The 25,234-nt window shown below is 46.0% G+C and overlaps 1 protein-coding gene across 1 annotated transcript; it reads right to left on the minus strand.

The window, feature by feature from the left end:
• Positions 1-25,198, minus strand: tulp3 (TUB like protein 3). The gene is made up of 13 exons (XM_083692242.1): positions 25,134-25,198; positions 17,439-17,480; positions 15,040-15,091; positions 9,598-9,760; positions 8,217-8,426; positions 6,055-6,219; positions 4,482-4,615; positions 3,626-3,817; positions 3,147-3,259; positions 2,781-2,898; positions 2,433-2,531; positions 2,148-2,319; positions 1-1,987 (listed from the first exon to the last, which is right to left on the minus strand). Exons 1-13 carry the CDS (start codon positions 25,151-25,153, stop codon positions 1,854-1,856), a joined length of 1,614 nt encoding a protein of 537 aa, XP_083548368.1. The 5' UTR covers positions 25,154-25,198; the 3' UTR covers positions 1-1,853.
• Between the last annotated feature and the right edge of the window lie 36 nt (positions 25,199-25,234).

Genomic DNA, 25,234 nt, shown 5'->3' on the forward strand with positions numbered 1-25,234 from the left:
TTCACATACAATAACTTCATTTATTATTTACAGTAATATTTCTGAAATCTCATCTCAAAAAAAGTCAAATAGGTAGGTTATGAATGGAATGCATTTTACCAAATGTTTCTTGTAGTAAAATTGTACAGTACATCATGTATACATCATGTTTACATCTTTTGTACAAACAGTTCCCTCTTTTTAACAGAATCACTTCTTAGGAATTACGTTCTTTCCCAGAACATTACATGATTGTAAAGCACAACTTCCCTTAGGGTACTGGCGGACAAATAATCAGTACTTTAAACATTTAGAACAACAGAAATCAAACATATTCTGCAGGACTTCTTCAATCCTCCAAGGACAACAATGACAATCCTAGGCAGGAGTCTCTATGAACTAAGACATTCACCTCAAACATTTAGGGGTTATTCCATGATGCTGCAATCACTATGGCATGGTACAAATATCGTCTGCAACCCTTCCAGGTACAGTATTTCATAACAATATGTAATGAAATGAAATCTGCTGTCATTTTGAATGGGTAGACCAATTATTTTGGCATATGTAGGCCACTGTAGATGTTGATGTCAGGTCACACTGTATTCCATATTCTGAAATGACATTTAGCTGACATTTCATATTTGAAGTTCATAGAAAAGTGTCCAAAAATGTATTACTAAAATAAAATCCCTTCATCGTGTTTGCTGAACAACTGACCGTAAAATTCAAACTTTAAAGGGTTGTAAGACATCAAAGAAAAACACAATATCACATGTAAAAAAAACGACAATTTCACCAAAGTGAGAAATCATATTCTGTTCACTTCAAAACTCCTTAGAATGCTACAGAGAAATACCTAAACCATCTGTAACATTCTCATTTTAAAACAAGAACAAATAAAGCAGTAAGAACCATATTGGATGGATATGCATGGTATTAGAGGGACTTGATATATAAGACAAAGAAACAAAAAAGGGATGAACTTAAATTAATTTCAACAATGTTTACATAACAAAGCGAAATGACTAGCAGAAAGTACCACTTGGAGATAAGGAGCTCAATTTTACATATCCCTTTTGGGATAAGGAAAACAAAGAGAGTAAGGAGTCCAAAGTTGGACAATAGAAATGCAAAACAGTGATCGGAAAGGCAAAGGAAAACAAAAGACAGATTTTCATCACAAGTAAAAATATATCAACATAAAATGCATCTTAAAAGACATCTCCTCTACAAAGCAACGTTAAATGGTCTTAAGTCTATTAACATTAAGTTGAAGGATGTAACAAAAACAAAATCCAAGTCAAAACATCTGGTCTATGGAGATAGAGTTCCTGTCTCTAACTCAAAGAGAGCCTGTTCCCTTTCCGCACACGCATCACCACCAATATACAACAGCAAAAGCAATACAAACTCATTAAAACAAATGTTAAATACAAATAAAAACAAAAGGCGCCATTGATTTGACAAGTTTCCCTTTAGGGGGACGGTACTTTAATTTCTTTCTGCCGTTAAGGAGACCCCCCCCTCTCCCTGCATCAGCACGATGTGGGTCCCATGATGAGAAGCAGCGCTGAAGGGGAGGAGAGACACGGACAGAGGGCGGGGGGCGGAGGCCATTGTTTATGATTTTCCTCAGAGGCAGACTGCTGGTGAACTTGACTGAACACAGAGGAGTGGAGTGGAGTGGGTCACTAGGTCCTGTGATGGGGAGTGTTACACTGGAATGGGACAGATAGTGTGTGTGTGTGTGTGTGTGTGGGGGGGGGGGGGGGGGCTTTGGGGATTTTATACTGTCCTGAAGCGGCAGGGGTAAAGGTGAGGGGGGGGGGTCGGGGGGGTAGCACAGGAGGGGTCAAGGTTGGGGTGGTTGCTCACTCGCAGGCCAGTTTGCTGTCGAAGCTGGACAGGCCGATGGCGAAGGCTTGCAGGGCGCACATGGGGTAATTGTAGTCCAGGGTGAAGACGTCCTCGGCCACTCTGCCAAACTGCATGACAATGTAGTCGGCTGTGGGGACAGGAGAGGAAGGACATTTACTCATGCAGTATTGTATACATTTCAACCTCTATAATAGAGCAAGAGATGAGGAGAAAATTGAGAGAGAGAGACAGAGAGAGAGAGAGAGAGAGAGAGGCATGGAGACAGAAGCAGCCACAGTCAGACTTACGGTCGTTGTCGTGGACGATCTGAAAGTTCTTGACAGAGGCCTGTGTGACGCGGCCATGGAAATTGAGCACGTAGGACTGGGTGTCGTCGTTCCACACGGGAGCCTTGTTGTGCAGCTCGATCAGGTTGTCCAGGGAGTGATTCTGCCACTTAGTCAGCAGACTTTCCTGCTCCTGGAAACACACATGCGCACACACACACACACACATTACTCTGCTTACTTTATTACTCAAATGTGGTTCATTTGGTTGTATTCAGTAATCCCAGGGGGAAATGAGAAACTCACGCTGCTGGGGCGGACAGGGACCCTCTCAAAGTTCATGTTCATACCAGGTATGATAACGGTCATCTTCCGGGGTCCTTTGAACCCCAGCACGTTGGTCTCCTACAGAAGGACACAGCTGTTCAGAACGCTATACAATCATCCAGGTTTAACTACATTTATCCAGGACGGCTCTGGCCAGGGTCAATAATAAGCAGGGGAATAGAAATATGCTTGCTGGATGGACACATGTGGATTCTGAAGAAGACAGCCATCTCTGTTTGATTTAAGTTATGTAACAGTACTGTGTGTATGCCTGTGTGTGTGTGTGTGTGTGTGTGTGTTTTTCAAATGTGGTTTAACAGGACTCACATAGCAGATAGCTGCTAGCTCCTGCCGTGTGTTGCTCTCCTCCAGCAGTGCTCCAGGGTTCTTGCAGGGGTTGGTGCCATTGTCAAAGACAGTGAACTTGGTCCCCATCAGGTTGGACCTGCAGGAACCAGACAAGAGCAGTGGCATTGTCCGGTACGTGACTTCTAAAATAATCTCAACCACTGCTATCAGGTTGCAGGGAAGGCTAAATATAATATGTCGAAGATTTAGAGAAGAGTTAAGAGTGACATTTAAAACAGTGGATTTAAAGTCCATCCTGGCCCAAAGACTAGTTTGGATGAAATATGCCTTTAACTCTGGCAGCCCTTGGCAGATAGATATTTGTGAGACAGGGTCCTGCTGTACCTGAGTTTACCCATGAAGCTTTCTCCCTCGCGTGACAAATCAGTAGCATCTACTGAAATCAGGTAGTTGGACGTCTTGCTCTTTTTCCGCTTCCTCCCTGCAAGCAGAAACAGCTGGGGAAAACAAAGAATAACAAAGTTGAGGTGAGAGGGCTGATGACAGGTTGACACAATCCTTTATCCTTTATACTTCAAATATGTGTTATTCTTTTTTTATATGCTCCTGAAATAATGTAAAAAAAAAAAAGTATTGAACTGGCCCATTGTAATAGATGATAAAAACATGGCCCATCTTGTCTCCCAATCCTTCCTCTCTCCTAGCTCTGTCTCCTAGCTCTCCTAGCTCTGTCTCCTAGCTCTGTCTCCTAGCTCTCCTAGCTCACCCTAGTCCCTATTCACTTCTCTAGTGCACTCTTTGGGGGAATAGGAAGTGATTTGAGACAGACTCTTAGTTAGGCCCAAGGCTAGGCACCGGCATACCCTCCTTCCGTCCTCCCTCTCCATGTGCATGAAGTAGGTGGGGTACAGGCCACGGTCCATGCCCTTCTTGTCCCGGGTGATGCGGCACTTGACGCTGGCGCCGCGCGGGGCCGGACGCAACACGAACTCCTCCAAGTTGTCCACCTCGATCAGGGGGCTCTCCGCCGTGGGGGCCTCGAACGTCCCGTACTCCTGAGAGGGGGACACGACACGCAGCGCTACGTCACAACACATGTAGGGGCCGAACACACTACTGGAGGAGAAAGGGTGAAGGCAACGAACGGTCGGGGGACAATGTTGATCTGATATGTTGTTGTTGTTGTTGTTGTTGTTGTTGTTGTTCTGAAATGTCTTCCCATGTACTGTAGCAATAGGTAAGTCAGTGTTTCTCAGTACTAGTCCTAGTGAGCCAGAGGGTGTAAAAGCTTGTTTGGCAGTCAAGCTCGAGTTTATTTAATTCAATTCAGATCTCAAAACACTCATCAATCATATAAAAACAAAACACAATCATCTCAACATGGGGAATGAGGAAAGGCAGTGGGGGGGGAGGGGGGAGTTGTTAAGGGCAACCGTAAGCAGCTCTAAAAAGGTGGGTCTTGAGGTTCATCTAAAACATGATAACTGTCACTGACCTCCGAACAAGGGGAGGCAGGCTACTCCACAGACACACCTGGCACAGGTAATTAAGCTCCTGATTAATAGTTAATAAGAATCAGGTGTGGTAGTGCTGTGCCTGCAGACACAGTGGCTCTCCAGGACCAGGGTTGTGTACGTTCTAGCAAAATGCTCCTTGTAACACAATGACAGGTTTGGACCGGTTTGGACAGAAACATGAGACAGCTAGAGCACGACTCACTGGGTTGGACTTGGTGCTGGAGGCAGAAGCGGGCCGGGTGGACTCTGCGTTGGGGGACAGAGAGCGGGTGCGCTCTTCCTCCTCATCTTCCTCATCCTCACTGGCCTCGTCATAGTTCATACTGCCGGAGAGACCTGATAGAGGGAGAGACAGAGAGCTAACATTAGCCAACGCTACATTGTTGCTGTGATCACACAGACGGCCCAGGTTTCTAAAGCCCAGATCCCTGCAGACAGGAGAGAGGAGATGATCCCATTGAAGCTCACACCCATATCTTCACAGTTAATCCCAAAGGATCATATTCCCTTTGCTAAAGAGGCAGAGCTTATCTCCTAACTTTAGAACATATATGATTAGACTGCAAGTACTGAAGAAATCAGGATACTTGTGCCTTTACTACTACACCATTGATGAACGACGCCTCATAGTACTGCAGCTAAATATAAGAACTGATGCAATACTTCTGCAATGAAAGTAGCAAATTAAATTACTATCTTTCACTGCTCTAAAATATTCAGCAGTCCAATTCCTCTTCATAAGGGACCAACCTCATTTCAAAACCAATTTGTTGAACATGCGACAGCAGCAAAAGAAGAAGAAGCAGAAACCAGAGTGACGAATGGTTAGGAGACCAATTTAGGAACAACCTTGTTGTATAGAACAGATTACCCAGAATGCCCAGCAACAACATCCATTAACTTCAAGCCTTCCCAGAAGCCCTCGTCCCATCTCACCCAGCACTGCAGGCGCCCCATCTAAAAGACTGCGCAGTGCCACATGTGGAAGCACAATGTGAAAAATTAAAGACAAATGGAGTGATGATGACATTAGAGATGAATCACCAACTCTAACTTGTGTCTGTGTGTGTGTGTGTGTGTGTGTGTGTGTGTGTGTCTGTGTGTGTGTGTGTGTTTTCTGAGGGGTTAGTTAGGGACGAGGGAGATGAGGCTGAACTCCTTCCGAGTGCTTGTATCAGCAGACAGACAGACAGACAGACAGACAGACAGCAGTACTGTGTGGTCAGACAGACCTCAGTTTGAGCTGTTCAGGACAGGCATCCGTATCTCACTGTGAATTGGATTTATCAGCCATGCCTCTGGCACTGTGGATTATTTCAATGCTCGCCATGAGAGTGCACTTTTTTTTTTTTTTGGTGTGTGGAAAAGCAGACTTCAAAGTGAGCAGGAGAAAATGGCACACTCAAGGGTGCTCCATATCATAATATATGACATACCAACTGGTAGGAGCAGAAACTGTTTGACAGTTTGACAGTTTTATTAATCTAAATGTGAGTTCACGTCACTCACTTACCATTACTTGAAACCAATTTGCACCCAATAACTTCCTTGCATTACATTTTTTGTATTATTATTAACCATTTTTATTAACGGTTATTTTCATACAATATTACATTTCTTTCACTCAATGGTTAACTAGCCTGTCATTCAGCATGATCACTCAGTTTGACCAATGTCGACCAATAGTGTTAGTGCTGCTGCAGAGAGAGAATGATAGTACCCAGCACCCTTCACTCTAGCCCATTCACCAATGGCAAAGCTGCTCTCAACTCTACCTGACAGGAGCAGCTTCTCCCTGGCAGATAGGGGGCGCTCTAGCCCCCCTGACCCCTCCTCCTGTAGACCAGGCAGCTGGACCACCGAATCCTGGGTGTGGTCGGGGTCAACGAGACAGGGGGAGGGGCTGTGTTGACAAGGGCCTAGAGAGACGTCCCACGCCGCTGCAGGACAGATGCACAGGGATTGGACATCACGGCTAGCAACAATGTTTACACTGTGGTGGGATTCTATGACTGTCCAGCCCCAGAGATGTGCCTGACTGCCAAACTACCAGCGCAATACAGATGCCAAATGTTCCCCTTTAACAGTTTCTCTAGGGCAACAATTAATACAATAAACAATGTGTTGCAGAGTTGCAGATCCACAGCTTTTATGAAGTAGCTACTGTTGCTGGAAATGTCAAGAGGATGCTGTAGATAAAAATACAACTTTTTAAAAGAGTAAGAGCTCTATGCCAACAGTATGACACAAGAGTCCTCCCGGCATGATAACACAATCTCTCACAGCACATGAAGAATACTAAATATGTCCTACCCTAAAAAACTTGAAAGCGTGACTGGTGGTTTTGATGAAATAGGGTCCCATTAAAAAGTGAAGGAACTCATCCTTTGCTATTTTCATTTCTTTGGTCTCCATGGGGAAGTGGAAATGCGAGAACGGGCAGAGTACCTGAGAGGGACCGGAGGACATGTCTCTCTGTGCTAAAATGAGCCGTTAATAATGAAGGTTTGCATTATTGAAAGAGATCTACTGTCATCTACCTTCCTGTTACATGCCAGGAAGAGATGGATTCCTTAAAACGAAGGGCTAATGGAGTCATATATTCCCTGAATCTGCCTCTCGGGTTCAACTAGGTGATGAATCTAACCTTAGTCAAACTGATATGGAACCTGGCTATATTTAGCCCACGCACAGGACAGACGTTGCATTTGTCTCTGAGATGACAGAGACTTCAACCTCTGAGGAGTTCACTCAGCATCCATTTCAGCCTGCAGTCTGGGGAGAAATAAGGACCGGGCCGTATTTGTAATGCTGGAAAACAATAGGAAGGCTAAACTTGGTGTAATGTCCAGGGGTCTTACGGTATTTTCGCCGCACAGAGTGGAGCATGTTAGCCGGCCAAAACGTTTATTTAAAAAGGAGAGTGACTACAACGCACACAAGTGCACAGCCTGACGAGATCCTCTGCCCTTGTGAATAATTGCCGGTGCGCATGAAAAAAAACATTTGTGACGCCATTAGAAATATCTTTCAAGTTCAAGTACAAGTTTCGGCAAAACCTATCTTACGAAATACGAAACCTGACTCGCTGAGATGCACCCTCAGTGTGGGTGGCCGATGATGACGACGATAAGGACATCAACAAGAACTGCAGTAAACGGACAATGCTCTTGCCTCATGCACATGATTAAATGACCCATTTAACACTGCGCCACCATCAATCTTTCCCCAGCCTGCTCCCCGCTCCAAAACACTGCAGCACTGCCCTAGGATCACAACGTGCTAGAGACGGGGGCTGTTCTGCTTTCTGCAGGGGCTCGTAATTAGGCCACCTAAAAGGACAGAGCGGCAGCAACAGGCTTCAACAACAACGAGACGTGTGACCTTCCGAGTACTGCAACAGGGGCCGAATGAGGACACTCACCGGGAAGGCACCCTACCGCGCTACCTCTCCTTGTCTGTCCTCGCCTACACTCCCCTCCCTCTCTCACGCGTTTCTCACCCCTCCCGCGTGTCTCTCTCTCTCTCTCGTGCCTCTGACAGTGCAGAGATGTGATATTGAGGGAGTCACTGAGGGGACCTCTGGACTTGTCAGGCCGGGCAGAGCAGCAGGACGGATCTATAAGGCTGCTTGGCATGTGTGTACCGAGGGGGACCCGGGGGATTCACAGGGTAAACGATGGAGGCAAATAACTGTCTCACTCACTCAAGTCTCCTGCCCCAGCTCTGCTGCATGCCAGAGAGTCCTGACCTGTGTAGTCCTTCAGTAAACAGTAACAGCTCTAGTCCTTATGATCTCACTCCCCCACAAGACAATATTGAACCTTTTGAACAACCAGAGGTGGTATTGAAATCAAATCTATTACATGATAAAACATTCGTCACACTCTGTGAGAAACCAACAGTCCCTAACCAGCCCCCCCCCCCCGGAGCTCACCTCGTTTTTGCAGCAGTTCGTGGATGTCCGTCTTGGGCTCCAGCAGTGTCTCTGTGTCCCCATCCCTGTCTGGCTCCTCGGCAGGGGGGGACTGGGGCTGCTGGGGCTGGGACTGGGACTGGGACTGGGACTGGCTCACTGACAGGATCTGGATCTTGGTGCCCAGGTCTGGGGCCTCCGAGCCCAGGAAAGCAGCAGGGCCATCTATGCCTGCAGAGAGTGGAGGGGGGGGGGGGGGGGGGGGGGGGGGTATGGAGGGTAAGGGACATTCATTTGAGAGTTCCATTAGCTTGTTAATGACTTGAATGGTGCTAATGTTTTATCTGTTTTGGCTGGCCCTGTCTGTGGCTGTGCATGTCTGTTTGCTAAAGAGCTGCTCTGTGTTTGTTAGTTAGCTAGCTGAACGCCTCCCTGAGGGTGTGAGAGCTGTTTTGTATTCATCATCCGCTTCGTGTAGGGACATGTCAGAGTTTCTCTGTAGTGTCTGTAGAACACTGTCATCGATTTGTATTGTTGTCATCTCTGAGGGCTTCTCTAAACAGCAGCTAGCCCTGTCCTTGCCTGAGTGTTTGAAGGCTGTGCTGCCTGTATACACGGGGCTCTCTCCTTCATCTCGAAAGGCCTTTCTGACTGCAGGTCTCCTCTGCCTACACAGGTCCAGTCTAGGTGTCTCACTCACTAGCCTGCAGACACGACTCTGCACACACTCCAGGACTGAGGGAGGCACACACACACACACACACACACACACACACACACACACACACACACACACACACACACAATAACACACACACACACACACACACACACACACACACACACACACACACACACACACACACACTCTGTCTTTACATTTTAAAAGGGTGCCTTTACTCTTTTACTGATTATTTCAGGTATGCTAACATATCTGGGCACACTTAGCTGTAGGTCTCCTTAGCAATGTACACGTGGTGCCACTAAACCAACTCTGAGATCACCCTCTCCCTCTACTCCTGTACGTCTTTCCTGACTCTACCTCTACCTTGCTGGGTCCGTCCAGGCTCCTTTTCCAGAGTCAGCTCCATCACAGGGCCCCTCCCTGCCAGTCTCTGCCTCAGGGGCTCCACCATCGCCCCCCACCACTCCCTCTCACTGTCCTCACTTGACACCGAACCACCTGGCACACCAACAGCAACGCTCTCTGACTGGGCTCCTATCACACTCACATAGACTGCAGCATAGCCCACACCAGCTCACAGTCAGGCGACACAGATCTCAACTCACACAATATAAATGGACCTTAATTTTTTTTGGTGTATTTACATGCATTAAACCGACCCACACATTTTAGAACCAAGTCATTAATATGATCTAACCCGAAGCCGACTGGGCTCACCGTCCATGATGACATCGCTGGTGATGCTGAGGCGGGACTCCACCAGTGGGGCCTGCTCCTCACTGCGCCGGGGCCTGGAGCGCCTGGGCCGGGCGTCTGGGTTGGGCTGCACCATTAGAGGCTCCTGCCTCTTCCGCCGCTGCTTCTGCTCCAAGAGCGCCCTCTGTGGAAGGGAGGAGAACAGCAGGCCGTGAGCAAGGTGCTACAGTGCCAACATTTGGGACCACGTATATGGGTAGTGGTACATCCCAACAGTCTTAAATAGAGTCCTCTCATCTCCTCTCCTTCAGCTGCTCTATCATGAGTAAAGAAAGAGAGCATTTCCTGTTGGCTTCCAGCATGTTGCTTACACCCGTCATGTGGCTTTAGATCAGTGCGGATGAAGGAGAGGAGGCCACTTCACATTGTTGACATGCACCCCATTGTCTACTCATGTTTACTGGCTGTTGCAACCAGTCCAGTGTCTGGAGAGAACGTACGTAGGGTCTGTCCCCAGGCAAACAGCTGCACTGGCCTTGACAGGGTAATAATGGTCTAGTAATGGTCTCTGGCCACTAATACCTGGCCTTGTTCTCTAAACCCTAACACTTCCTCATTAAAAGCTCTTGGACCAGAGAGACCAGTCTATGTAGCTGCTGGACATCAGAGGCCGATCTCTACTCTCCCCTGACATCATTACTCAACCAGTCACCACGCCACATCCAACCTTTGGGTACAGACGGGTGGGTAGCTTAGACATTCATGAGATGAATAAACCATTTGAAGCCCGACGCTGAACCACACAACAGCAGCCACTACAGGCCCTTATCAGACACTTGGACAATCAGGTCGCAACCTGAGTTTCGGAGCTGTTCAGAGTTCCAATTATCTTTACGACGAGACAAAACAAAAAAAGGGGGGGGGGGGGGGGACAACAACATTGTGACGGCCGACTTTGTTCAATCGCCATTGGATGGAAGGGAAACGTTCCTATGGTAACAGTATACGCCAGCAATGTGAAGAGGGCTCATGTTAGTTGCTTTTTTTTTTTCACTCTCCATTCTTGCTTGTCATTGTTTTTTTCCACCATGGCCTCTCTGTGCTGTGGTTGAGAGGAGGACAGGGCGATGGGCAACGCGGGGAGCGACTCTCAAAATGGAACTCATCGAAAAGAGACGAGTGTCATGCCCGTGTATATATGGTTTAGCCAAACATTTTACATTTACATTCATGGCATTTAGCAGACGCCTTTATCCAAAGCGACTTACAACAAATACATTTGTCTAAGTAAGTGTGAATCATCTATCCATCAGTCATCACAAGAAAAAGTAATCTATGCTCGGACCAGGGGCTTTTGGCTGTCGCAATGCTAGAAAAAGGAAGAATTACTACATGCTACATACAAACAATGACATGCCCTGTCCCTGAATGGCTTGACTGAAAAAACTTGCATAGCAACAGAACAGGGTAGGTAGGGATATTATCAATGAGTAAAGAACAGTTTATCCTGTCAATGTCCTTGAAGAAAATGGGACATGTAGAGATCTATTGGAACATGTTGAGAGCTATTCAAACGATAGCTCTTTTGCTATCCTGTAAACTAATTGCTATCCTGTATTGACATTGACATTAATGCCGTGAACATGACAATGGGTTGTGGCTGACGAACAGTCAGCCTAGCATATCATAATGGATGCTTACACTACAGAGAGAAAGCTATGCTATGAGCTCAAATGATCACCAAATCATTTAAATCTGCACATTTGAGTGCTCCCTGTGGAGAAAAAAATAAATAATAATGTGTTGAGCTCAGTCGTTGCAATACAGTCTACTGGCTCTGTGTTATGCTGGCTTGGGCTCACTAAAGTACAGGGGACAGTGACAGGGCAGTGGGCTCATTGGAGCTGACAGGCTCACTCTCAGAGCCATCCCAAATGTGTTGGGACAGGAGGGACAAGGACAGGGGAAGGGCCAAAGACAATACCCATAGCACAGTCTCTCTGTGTGAAGCTCTACAAAGGAAAAATAATCTTTCCATTTCAATGAAATCACGGCCCCGTCCGTTAACTGTAGCCCTCCAGCCGTGGTCTCTGGTCAGAGCGGGCTGAGGGTTACGTAACGCATCAATTAGCAGGACAGAGAGAGAACAATAACAACAACAAGCCTTGTTTAGTGGTGAAGTGAGCCGGAAAGGGACCAGAAGCCCTTGTCTTGCCTCTGATTCGCCAGCGCAGCCGCTTTCATAACTCATCGTTCTTAGTGCCAACGATGAGCCACCAAACACTCACACACTCACACACACACACGCAGGCAGGCAGGCAGGCAGGCATGCACACAGTTAACGCACGCACGCACACACGCACGCACACTGGTGATGCACGACGTACTATCACGACTGTCGTCTGCCTCGATTGGACAAGTAACACCATAATGAACGATGTGTCATTATACCATATATGTCATTATGCTTGTCTTTCATTCAATCATGCAAATACGGATAGATGAAAGGTTTAGGCACTCAAACGTTTCAGCTCGGAGTCTGGTTTACATTTCAAAAGGATTTTTGTTTTAAGAGCGAGGCTTGAGCGTTCTCTCGGACTAAAAATAGGCAACAAATCAAACATGAATAAAACATCTGACTGGATTAGAATAATGAACAGTGTGACACTGTTCATTTGTAGATCAAGTTGAAAACTAAAATATGTAGGTCTAATATCCTCCTTCACGACAAGTCATAAATAAACAAGAAACTAAAAGGCCCACAATGCACAATGCTAAGAATAGGCCTCTCCGTTTTGAAGACAAGAATGTATTTTGTCTCTTGTTGCGTCTCTGGGCAGCAACAGCCTTCTGTGTAAACTTGCTGTGAAATACATGTACTGTACTGTATTAGTGTCCGTTTTGCGCTCACTGGCATGATATTGCTGTTCCCACTAACAGCTACTGTCTGGTGCTGGCACCATAGGCAGACTGGGCCTGGGTCCATTCATATGGTTGGCCTAAATGTTGTGTTGACATGAATGGCGTGCTGAAAATATCCCCCCACAAGGTGCACTCTGCTGGCAACAAAGACAGAACTCTTTTTTTAACTGGCAACAAGACTTAACACACGTTATAACACACGTTTAATTACCACAGTTTGAAATTCAGTTTTAAAAGTGAAACCTAACCAGAACATAGAGAATGAACCAAAAAAGTTGATTGAACACCACAGTTCACTTATAATATGACAATATACAAGTAGGCCTATTTGAAACACTATACAATTTCTTTTTTTAAAAGGAGACAAACACATCAAACAAATCCATTGTATTGTAGACAATTAAAAAAAGGACTGACACCTTAGGATAGGACATGGGACGAAATAAGGATATGACTCCATTCATGCACCATCCTGTAACATACATCCAGTAGGATAAAAGCAGACAAAGTGGGCTAATGAAAACAACACATGACCAGAGCCCAGTTAGAGCAGCTATCAACATCCACGGAAGTGTGTCCCGCCAAAGAGCCCCATAACAATGATATCACCAGGATGGGCTACCGCAGAACACAAAAACACACAGAAATAAAAGCATGCAAGCACGTACGTGTGCAAGAGCATGCACGCACACACACACGCACGCAGACACACACACACACACATTATAACAGAAGTATTTAAAATGTGTCAATCTTATGTCAGTAAGTCTAGCAGTCAGATAGATAGAAAAACTGAAACAGAACTGGTAACCCACCTTTTCCATAGACATCCTCAATGGGAGAGAGAAGTGAAGCGGAGAAGTTTCTCTACGGAGCAACAGCTCAGAGTTCCATGCTCCGGGAGGCCAGTTACAACTAAACTCTCCCCCAACAAGCAGCACTCCTGCTGGGCATACCTCTGTCTCACTGGCCCCTCTTCCCCCTGGTCTGGGCTTTAAGATCCGAAAGCTAACTATAATATAATCTTAAACACCATGAATCCTTTTCAACTAGTCCGTCTCTCTTCCACAGCCTGCGAGAGAGAGAGAGAGAGAGAGAGTGTGTGTGTGTGTGTGTGTGTGGCACTGTTGCTAACTGAATCTGCAGTCATTAGCGCCCCAGGTCCAGAGTGGAGAGGAGAGAGAGAATGAAAGAGATAAAGGCAGAGAGAGAGAGAGAGAGAGAGAGAGAGAGAAAAGAGGGGGGAGAGGGCGAAAGCAAGTGCCAGAGAGACAGAGGTAGGAGCGAAGGGGAGAGGAGGGGGGTGGGGCAAACAGCAGTACCATTATCAAGACAGAGAACAGGGGAGGACACGTCCCCTCTCAGTTTCAACAATGTAAACACAGCTAGTTAATTAAGCCCCTTATGAAGGCAGAAGGAGACTCATTATCATACAGAAGACGACAATTGCTTATTTCTTTCCGGTTTTGGAGTATATTCCCGCTGCCTGTCCTGGCATTACCCTGCATTGGGGTGTGTGTGTGTGTGTGTTATGTAAGGATTAAGGGCACAGGAACTGCACTGGAGCAGTGACAATAGGACTCAGATAAAACCCGGCAGAATGGGACACGCAGCTGAGCCACAGTACCACATCACACGCACACACGGACACGGACACACACACGGACACGGACACACACACGGACACACACTAAAATAAATCTGTATGCTCTTTTAAGGGCTTGTATATGTGCCATGTCAATCTGCTCCACCGAGTATTTGAATCCCATGTGTGAGACAGTTGCTTTTTAAACCAAAACTACCTGTTTTAACTATAATCGATTCTATCACGAAGGGCTGTGTTTACTGAGAAAGGAGGATTAGAGGAACTGAGGAACTCTTCCTTTGACCACCGAAATAAGACACTTCTGGGAAAAATACATGTTTCCTTCTCACTGAAACGCTACAGGGCAAGAGACAGGTGAACGAGTGGACCGTTCTCAGAGACGCATCCTATTTACATTTAGGACAATCCTAACGGTCCTGTTGCGCTGATGTTCTGCAATAAAACTGCTCCAACTCTAGTGAAACACCCTGAAGGGACACAGACCCACAGACGCAGAACACAAGGTCATTTCCCAGCTCTGCCAGTCAAGATAGCCGGGCACGCCAGGCAAGGTGCCACACAACAGTAGGCACAGTCGGAGGCCAGCCCTCAAAAGACGTTTCACTGTTCAGAGAGGGCTTAGGCTTTCTTGAGTCACAAATGTAAAAAAAATAAAAAAAATAATATTTAAAACATCCTTCAATATCTTGAGTCACACAACATCCTATGATCTCTTGAGGACAAATGCCTGTAGATGCAGCTATTTCTCATGGGCTAGTTGTCATTTCTGTACTGGAAGTGCTACACTAGGTGTGTGTGTGTGTGTGTGTGTGAGGGGGGGGGGGGGGGGGGGGGGGGTGCACCATAGCTGTGTAGCCTATGTGGTATTGCAAGTGTGTGTGAGGTCTCTAATGTATTATGTTGTGTAAACTGTGTGTCTATGTTGATTCCAGTACCTGCTTCTCCAGCTTCTGCTGCCTGAGGCTGGTGCTGTCATCGTCAAGGGCACTGGAGAAAGACACAAGGAAATATGGTCATTATTATTATTATTATTACACTATTATTATTACACTCTCATAACTCACAGCTGACACATCTGAGGCACAACTCTCTGTGGGGGACCAGGGATCTGTTATCTCAACAAACATGAATGATTTTTCAATAGAATTCCACCAGGGGGCAACGCTGCCGTGAACAATAACAGCGTATCAGGACTGAAATGCCTCATTGAGCTGGAGTTGAATGTTACCAAGGGGTTCGCTTGAAAACGTAGCCTAGTCAAAGCGAGACTCGTATTAAAAATGTGGATAAATAATCCCTGTGTTTGATACACTTAAGACAGTCAAGAGTAGCCCGACTATCTACATGATGGACGGACGATAGTGAAGAAACGATGAATCGTGTTTTAGGGTTTCAAGCCTAATGGATATGATGCAGGCACGATATACTGCTTTGGCTACCACAGTGACAACAGCAGCAAATGTCACAGTGGCCTTGGTGAATCTAGCCTATAACTGTGAGACGCAGCGTGTTCCTCTCCAGAAAAGGGTCTGCCTCGTCTCCGGCACAGTGCGTGTGGCCCGTCCGTTGTCTGGCGTCAACGGGCACTTTTCCTGGACACCTATGAAAGGACTGCCAGGGCCCATGTTGCTAAGCTACGGTGGAGAGGGAGAAGGGCAGCAGCGGGAGTCTATTCAGAGGGACAGAGGCAAGAGTCAGAGTAGCCCACCTTTACTACCGCCCACCCCCCTCACCCCCACACCCACACCCACACCGACAAAACACACAGCCCACTCTCCCAGTAGGTGTGTAGTGCGTGGGATGCGTGTGATGGGAGTGAGGGAGCCGGGGTGGTTAGGGAGGAAGATTAAAAGGTTCAGACAGACACCACCTGAAATCTCTGTGCACAGTGGAATATGTCTGAGACGAGTACCATCTGTGACCATCAGATACATCAAACCTCATACCCTCCATTTCACATAGAATGGCTTTCAGAAATAGGACAAGAACTCTTCAAGTCCCGTCACGGCCTATCTAAATAACAATCTCTCACCAGACCAGCTGCTCTCATCTGATTAACACCAGCTCCTTCTCCAGAGTGTCTCTCTCTCTCTAAGTCTGAAAAAAAAATGTCTATGACACATCGCTCTGCTGAAGGAGACATAAGGACTGCTTGACGTCAACAGCCATCTCTGAAGGACCGTAACCGAATGCCAGGAGTGTACAAATGCCTGAAGCTCATCTCCTGGCAGGAAATGTACACAAGCTTAAAACCACTAATTACCACTAATTCAATGGCATTTCTTGGCTTTTTTTCCTCCACCAAATCAGCATGGGTTTGGGACATGGACTAGCAGCTTGCTCATTCCGCATCAGCAGCGCCTGGTTGAGCATGGTTGAGGTCCAGCATCTCAGAGGCTGTAATGTGCTCACGATTAGCATACTGCTGGCTACTAGGTCACTCTATACGTGGCCCTGGTGCTGCTGATGCAGAGGTGCAGATCTATCCCCTGGGAGGCCATTACCAGGCCCCTGAGCAGGTGGTGTTGTAGATGGCTTGATGAGCAGAGGGTGACTGTGATGGGGAGGTGTTAATTAAACATGGAGGGAAGAGGAGGAGGAGGAGGAAGAGGAGGAAGAGGAGTGGGTGGGAGACTCTTAATACAGCTGTATAGCTAAGGACCTCAGCGGAAAACAGGGATGCAATGGGACTCGTCTACTTTTCATTGGGTAGACAGGCTAGTGAGAGTGGTGATTGGTAGACTTGGTAACTGCCAGGGGGAGTTCTATTTCTCTTTAGACCGGGGGGGAAAAAACACAATTGGGCTGTCTGTAAACACACTTGACTCGCCCGTACAATTGACTAAATCAGAAAGACATCTTGGAGAGTCAACCGACTTCGTTGGCAGTTCCACCATTGAAAAAATGGTCCCCATTCAGTTCCCAGAGAAGTTGTAGTGGACCGTGGCCAGAGAGCGCTCTTGGTTTCGTCTATCCATTCATTGGGGGGGGGGATGATGTGTCCAATGCTACGCAGCCAAAAAGTCCATCTGTATCTAAACCTCCAGTCTGTTCATGGCAAGGCAACACAAAGTGACTGTTGTTTTTAAAGTCCCTTCTCTGGGGGGGTGCTGTTTAACTTTCTCTCCACTGTTTAGTGGGTCTCTTTATGTCTGGCTCTCACCAAAGCAGCAGAGCTAGTGGAGTGCATGACAACAGATAGGCCTAGTCTGAACATGAAATTAGTTGGTTGGGGTGTGTGTGTGTGTGTGTGTGTGTGTGTGTGTGTGTGTGTGTATGTGTGTGTGTGTGTATCTGTGATAACAGGTGCTTTCCAGGGCTGCTGCTTACTCACCTTGCTGCTGAGGTAGAGGAGAAGCTGGCAGAGCTGGAGGGTCTTCAGGGCCGTGACATTACGAGAAAGGGAAACAGGACATGTGGGAAACAAAGAGGAACAGAAAGTTAGCGAGAAATCTATGAGATGAAAATATCACAATGGGCTCTTCTGACAATCATGTGTCAACAGCCCTGGTGTGGTCCTTCAGTTTGAGAAACCTAACATGTCACCTCTGAGAGTTGTAATCAACATTCCTATATTGCGGGTGATAGGAATCAACCTTTGCTTGAGATAATGTTACAGTATGATATCGTATGTATACAGTATGATACAGTATGATATAGCCAAGGCTAAATCATGGATTCTATTATGACCATGGTGATGTGGTCGCAGTGAGTGGCCCTAGATCAGGTGCTGTATATAATTACAGACTTGATCCTTCACAAGGTATTATCCACAATACTTTAATCTGTGGGGCTGTATCAAACCTGTTCTGGGAAATACGCTCTCTGCCCCCCTTCCCAGCTCTCGACGATCAATGTTTCATTAGGCACAGCTAAGGTGACAGGGAAGGACAAGGAGACTGTACTGTGTGACACCAACCAAGTTACCTTGGACACCTCCGTCAACAGAGGCATTGATTAAAAACTGTAGCCAATCGCTTCCCTCCAGTGAAATTGGAACCCACTTTAACACTGTTCCATAAAGATTTACTAATAGACGAGATGGAACGAAAATGAAGAAAGCAATTGTCCATCGCAAACAACCTTTAGATTACTGCCCAACACCATCACAGTCCTCAGTCCACTGGTGGAAAAGGTTTGAAAGAGGACGAGACTATTGTATTCTGTTGTCAAAATAAAATGTGTCTCTGGCATTCAGCATCACATTACCAGAGGGATCCCATTGTCAGAACACAGACAATGAAGGCTGTATCATTAATTGCAATAAATATATTCCATGAATAGCCTCCACATCACAGGAGAATTTAAGTCAATTTAATTTTCCCCCTCAGCAAATTACTTCCTTGCTTTAAAAGAAGACAAAACAGAAAGTTGCCTAATTTAACTTCTAATCCCCTCAGGAGAGTGAAGGGATGAATCAGCTGGAGATAAATTAGAAATGTGAAGGGGGATTAGTCAAAACATGGTGATGTCATTGATCAGATTAAGAGGTTTATACGTTTCCCTTCGCAGAAGAGAAGCGAGCCTAAAAAAATACCATCGAAAGTGAATAGGCTAGATGATCAACATAACTTTTGTGAACGTGAACAGCACTCCTTAACAAAAGGCCAGAAAACAAAAAACACAACAAAAAACAAAGTCGTTTCAGCAAAGAATGATGATCTCTCAGCATCAACAACCCCTACTAGTCAATTATTCTTAGCACGTCCTCAGTTACTGCAAGCAGTCTAGTGCGTCAAAGACGCCCCCAACTGGACAATAAAACGTCACGAACTCTTGTTACAGTCGCTCCTTGGTCACTGAATAAGTAACAAAGTGACTGTGCAGAAACATGAGAGAGGGACAGATCCTTAACAGTAGGAATACTAAAGGCCAAAAGAGAACTGGGGTGTGCATATAGGAGCAGTGGGAGGAGGCTGGGCTACAGTAGAAGTCACCCCGTCACAGACACAACAAACGAGGCTACAGTCTGACCGCACACCAGACCAAGCACTACATACACACTCTCTCTCTCTCTCTCTGTCTAGGCTACACAACTATGCACGTGTGTGAGTGTGGGTGTGGGTGAGTGTGGGTGTGTCGTGTCTACCTGTAAGACCACCGGCTGTAGACAGGCTGAGAATCACCACTCTTTATAGTGTCCATGCTGCAGGTGAGATACAGTCCAGTCCAGTCCAGTCCAGTTCAGTTCAGTTCACCTCAGCTATAGCTTTCATTCAAAATAGAGCCAAGAGTCACTCTGTCCGCAGCTCTACCTGCCTGCGGGCTCCACTGAAGCCCAACTGTAGCACCACAGCACCCAGGAGGGAGACCCACCCAGGGGAGTGGAAGCTCGCACAGCTGAGGGTGAGGTGGGAGCTGTTGCCATGACGGCACACTTTAGGGCTATGGTTTGCTTCTGTTTGAATACCACCCCAGCGCACAGGGATTTGCAGTCAGGGATACGTGTGAATATGATGTAGGACTACCAACACACTCACATTTCACGCAAGACAAAACAGGCTGCAGAGCAGTGCGCCGCTCAGTTCTGTCCCCTTGCATCTCTCAATCTCTAATTCCAGTTGTATCGGAAAGGTTGACTGGACTCACTCAACTCAACCACAAGCTAATGTTTTCTTCACATGCTGTAATTCAGTTTTTTTTTTTTTTTGGGCCACTGAAAGGCCTTTACTTTTCTTGGCCAGTTTGCTCCACTATAAGAGAGATACTATAAGCGGAAATCCCCACAGACGGCATTTCCTCTTACTCAGAGGTGGATATTGCACAGACCACAGACCACTAAAATGTATTGTTAAACCTAATCTCGAACCCGTTTCGAAAGATTGAGCATTCCATGTGCTTTAAATAACCCAACCATAAAACACCAGCACTTAATTTCAATACAAACAGGAAATAAGGGCAAAAACACAAAGACATTGTATTTGTATTCATACACTCAGAGCCAAATTAGTCAAACTCAATCATTTTTGCCTGACTATGAAAAAGCGTGCTCTGGTTCGGTTCTGCTCTCTGGAACTGGATCATGGGCCTCTATATGTTCCTGGCATTCGTGTCAGAGGAGATGTTTTTTGTAAGACTTGCTTCAATTACCAGAAGCAAAAACAGCCTTCTCATTTCTAAAACTGGCAAGGCGTGGGGGACCTTAGTACAGTTGCTAGGAGACCAGACCTGGTCCTTTAAGTCCTATTGTCTACATTTGCATGCATTGTGTGTGTGTGTGTGTGTGTGTGTGTGTGTGTGTGTGTGGAGGGGGGGGGGGGGACTCCAGTCATCTTAGGACTCTGGGGAATCATTCACCTGGGGAGTCATTAAACCAAGTCAAAACAAATGAAGGAAACAAGTGGTAAGTGTCTACCACTAATACCCCCGTCCCCAGGGGGTCTCACACATGCTATTGTACAGCTCTTGTTTCCCCAACATTTGGGGTCAATGTCAGTGTCAATGCTAAACATGACATTTTCATTTGTAAGTCTTCTATTTTGGCTACATTTGCTTTTACCAAGTTCTAGCATACTGTCAGCCAAAGCACAGCTATCTTGTCGGACCTTACTAGGTTTGATACGCTGGGTGTAGGCTAGCCAAAGCACAGCCTGACTACTTTATGATTCCCCTCCGCCTCCCTCTAACACAAGCCTTGTGTTTCGTGTCAGTACAGAACAACTCCACCAACACCCCACTGTGACCTTCAGAGAGATCGCTCCTGTTCCTCCCACAATCAAAAGAATGATATTTCTGCTGTGGGCTTAGTGTCTTAAGACAATCTCATCATGCAGTCTCATCTCATTCGATACAGGCTAGAGGCATTTGCTTTTACATATATAGCAGTACTTCAGACATGACAAGTTAGTAGCTAGGCTATAAGTAACCTAGCCATGCTTGCTCCAAAAAACAAGAGGGCTTGCAATCTTACCATGCCACCTACACAGACTAACTACCCCATATACTGCCAAATCTACATACAGATGTTACAGATGCATACAGATGTTACTGGACTGCTTTGTGCAAAAATTTGCCTACTGCAAATACCAGAGATGTTTTTCTTAGTTAGTCAGTTCATGACCAACAGAGTCAGAAAGATTGCTCAAGCCACTGAGCCATATGTGTGTTTGGAATGCGCTGGAGAGCAGGCAAAAAAAACTGCATCTCGGTTTTCCTCTATTGAAATGTCTCTGCAAACTTGTTAAACTTGTCTTGTTAAACACTTTAATTCCTAGTAGTTTGGGATACATTGTTAATTAGTTTTTTACATTTATGGCATTTAGCAGACACCTTTATCCAAAGCGACTTACAACAAATACATTTGTTTAAGTGAATCATCTATCCATTAGTCATCATAAGATAAAGTAATCAATGCTCAGACCAGGGGCCATTGGCAGTCACAATGCTAGAAGATTTGTTTTATTATTATTATTATTATTAATAAACAGGAGAGAAACTTGTACAGGGGGGTAGTGGGGATGAAGAGGTCTTTAGGAGGGACCGTTAAGATGTAGCCTTCAATCTACAGAGGAAGATTGGTAGTGACTCTGCAGTTATGACAGCAGTGGGAAGCTCATTCCACCAGTGGGGCGCCAGGACAGTGAAAAGCCGTGACCAAGTAGTGCGGCTGCTGCATCCACGTAGAGGCGGTGGTGCCAGGCAGCCAGCCGAGGTGGAAGAGTGGAGTGATCAGGCAGGGGTTTGGGGGCTGACCATTGTAGGGAGGGGCTGTTCCCTTTGCCGCCCGGTAGGCGAGTACCAGGGTCTTGAATCTGATGCGAGCTGCTACCGGGAGTCAGTGAAGGGTGCGGAGGAGGGGAGTGACATGGGAGAATTTGGGGAGATTGAACATCAGACAGGCAGCAGCGTTCTGGATGAGCTGCAGAGGCCTGGTGGTGGAGGCGGGGAGACCGACCAAGAGTGCGTTGCAGTAGTCAAGGCGAGAGATCACAAGTGTTTGGACCAAAAGTTGTGCTGCTTCTCTGATGAGGAATGGACGTATCCTTCTAATGTTGTAGAGGAAGAATCTACAGGAGCATGCTGTCGCTGTGATGTTCGTCACACAGGATAAGTGGTTGTCAAGGATCACCCCAAGGTTCTTGGCTGTATGGGAGGAGGTCACAGTAGAGTTCTCTCATTGTGAATAAGGATAGGCTACAGCTTTAGCCTAATTGTGTGTGAACGAACATTGTGTGTGAATGAACATTGACAATACTGTGCACTCCACACAAGTGGAGGCTGGTGGAGGTAGAAATCGGAGGATGGGGCTCATTGTAAACACGTGTATGATACCATTCTTCATTCCTTTCCATGATTTACAATGAGCTCGTCCTCAGATGTCTGCCTCCACCGGCCTCCACACAGGTACCCTGCGTGGCTTGTCCACGCTCTTCTTTGCAACAGTTGCTGTCATGAGTTGTTTGCCCTCCTCTGTGTAGGCCTACTCTGAGGCATCAGCTTCTGATGCGGTTGTGATATAAAGTCACTTACTGCCTCTCTGTTCAGTTCTTAAAACAGACACACACTCGTTTGGAGCTGGCATTCTCTCACTGAGTCACCACAGAGGCATGAAACACCTGCGCCGACTGAACCCTAGAGAGCAAATGAGGGGGCTTCTGGAAAAGGTCGAGAGAGATGGGAGGGTGATGTTTTAGATACAACGTTTGAAAACACCCTGTACCCTCTCCTCAAGAGCTGTGCCAGCTGTGCGAAACTGGCCAAGAAAAGAATAGCCTTGAACCAGCCTCGTGCCTTCAGAGACATTTCATATGTCCACACTGTGAGCCCGCAAGTGAGGCTAGACACAGACAAACAGTGGCTGCGTGGGGAGGGATTGGACGTGGAGGAAACAACGAAGCTAGTTTACATTTACATTTATGGCATTTAGCAGACGCCTTTATGCAAAGCGACTTACAGCAAATACATTTGTTTAAGTAAGTGAATCATCAGTGAATCATCAGTCATCATAAGATAAAGTAATCAATGCTCAGACCAGGGGCCATTGGCAGTCACAATGCTAGAAGAAGGATTTTTTTTTTTACAGGAGAGAAACTTGTACAGGGGGGTAGTGGGGGTGAAGAGGTCTCTAGGGTTAGGGTTAGGGTTAGTACAGGGGGGTAGTAGGGGTGAAGAGGTCTTTAGGAGGGAAGGAGCTGGTTGTGTTCCTACCCAACCTGTCCATAACTCCTCACACTGCAGAGCACTGTCTGAAAGCAGTATGGCTACAAATTTGCAGTAGAGTAAAAGTAAAAATGTCACTGGCAATGTAGCCTATTTTTTCAAGGCTTCTTCCACTAGCCTCCAAGGATGGAGCTTGGGCAGATTAAATCAAATAATCACAGCGAGTTGAAGTAGCTGTTGAACAGGAAAGGGTGGGAATGGCACTCTGATTTTCATCTTCTTCGGATAAAAGGGGACATAGCTTTCAACTCTCTGGTATGCAGACGTCAAACAGCACAGGGGGATTAGTTCCTTATAGGAGAAACTTTTCCTCAGACAAATGACAGTAATTACAATTACATTGGAGGAGGCAGGCAGAATGGACGCATGCTCCAACATGAAAAACAAACATGAACTTGTGTATTTTGTTTCATGGCCCCTTGAGTGTGCTTAGAAAAGGAACTAAATGTGTCAGATATGTAGCATAAAGACAGTAGTGTGGTATGTTGCAGGCACAAAACCATAATTCCTGTGTAATCTTTGCAACGTTTGGGGTAATATCACAGACTGCTGGATTGTATGTAGCCCCCAGCTAGTCACATACCATTCAACAATCCTACATTCCAATCCACCATCATGGGGGTGGAGTGTCATTATTTTTACCAGGAATTTCCAGGAAATCGTTAGGCCTTGTGAAAAAAATAAACTGAATGAAGAGTCAACTCTAATCATAAGAACTAGATCTAAATCCTGAATCGTCTGATTAGTGAATCTGTAATCTAATAGTCAGTGAGATGAGTGAATCTGTCATCTAATAGTTCAAAGCAGGGATTAGGCTATGTGCAGTGTCAAAAAGGAATGCAGGCGAATTCACTTGTGTCTTCTGTAGCTTTTGTTGTTTACCTGAACATATCAGCAAATGGCAAGCATGGTGATACTAATCTCAAAACCCAGAATCGAATCTTTCGGTTAGGATTACATTTTGGAGTGTTTGACTTAGTGAGATGATAATAGTTACTTTCCAATTGATATGTCGACAGTAATTGTTATGACATGTTATGATAATTCACCTGCTTTTGTTGATGTTCATCCTGTCACTGCGATGATGATGCAGAGATCAACCACCTCAATTTCAGCTGCAGACTCCAGGGACAATGGTGCAAGCTCCTATGACTAAGAGCCGCCGTAATTCGAGGAATCAAGCGTAATGTTTCACACTTGATTGCTTTCATGACGCAATAATGTAATTTATCCGATTATAATCGCATACTGTCTTGACTGTTCATTGAACAAGCCCGTTACATCGACAACCGTTATACTGAGCCAATGGAAAGCGAATTTCTATTCGCTCGCTTACTTTGAATGAGTGTCATGAATCTAAATTGTGAGAAAATTCGTTAGCTACTAGATAAACACTCGGTATAAACCCCCGGTCGAGCAAATCGACCAGCATTTCGTTTCGTGGTGAAAGAATGTCCAGTCCATTCCAAGGCAAGAAGGGGGGTTGATTTCTGACAAAACGGGCAGCTGTTCTGTCCATATCATGGAGGAAGAACATCAGTAACAGTAATATAAAAAGTTGTCACAATGTACATTTTATTTTAGCTTGTTGTGCTTAATGGCTACTGTTAGTAGCGGTTTTGATCATCCACCTCTGTCTTTCTCGTCGTGCCGTGGTGGGTAGCTGGCTGGCAGAAGAAGCTAACTAGCTAACAAGCTAACTTTAGCTAGCAGCACATAGGTTGTCATGATCTGTGCAACAGTGCCTTCTGAAAAAGTTGTAAGCGACACATTATCTCACTCTTTAGCTACAATTACATGCGATCACTTCTCGCGATCCATTGACTTACAGGGGCAAATAACCAACAATATCTACATTTCTTTTGCCTACCTTATGCTGTAGTAACTCATGTTTATCCACGGTTGCTATGGATCCCCCAGCTGGTGGCCTCTCCCGCGGCAGACAACTTTCGATGACACGCTTGGTTGGAA

The sequence above is a fragment of the Argentina silus genome (assembly GCF_951799395.1).
Source record: "Argentina silus genome assembly, chromosome: 20".
Classification (NCBI taxonomy): Eukaryota; Metazoa; Chordata; class Actinopteri; order Argentiniformes; family Argentinidae; genus Argentina; species Argentina silus.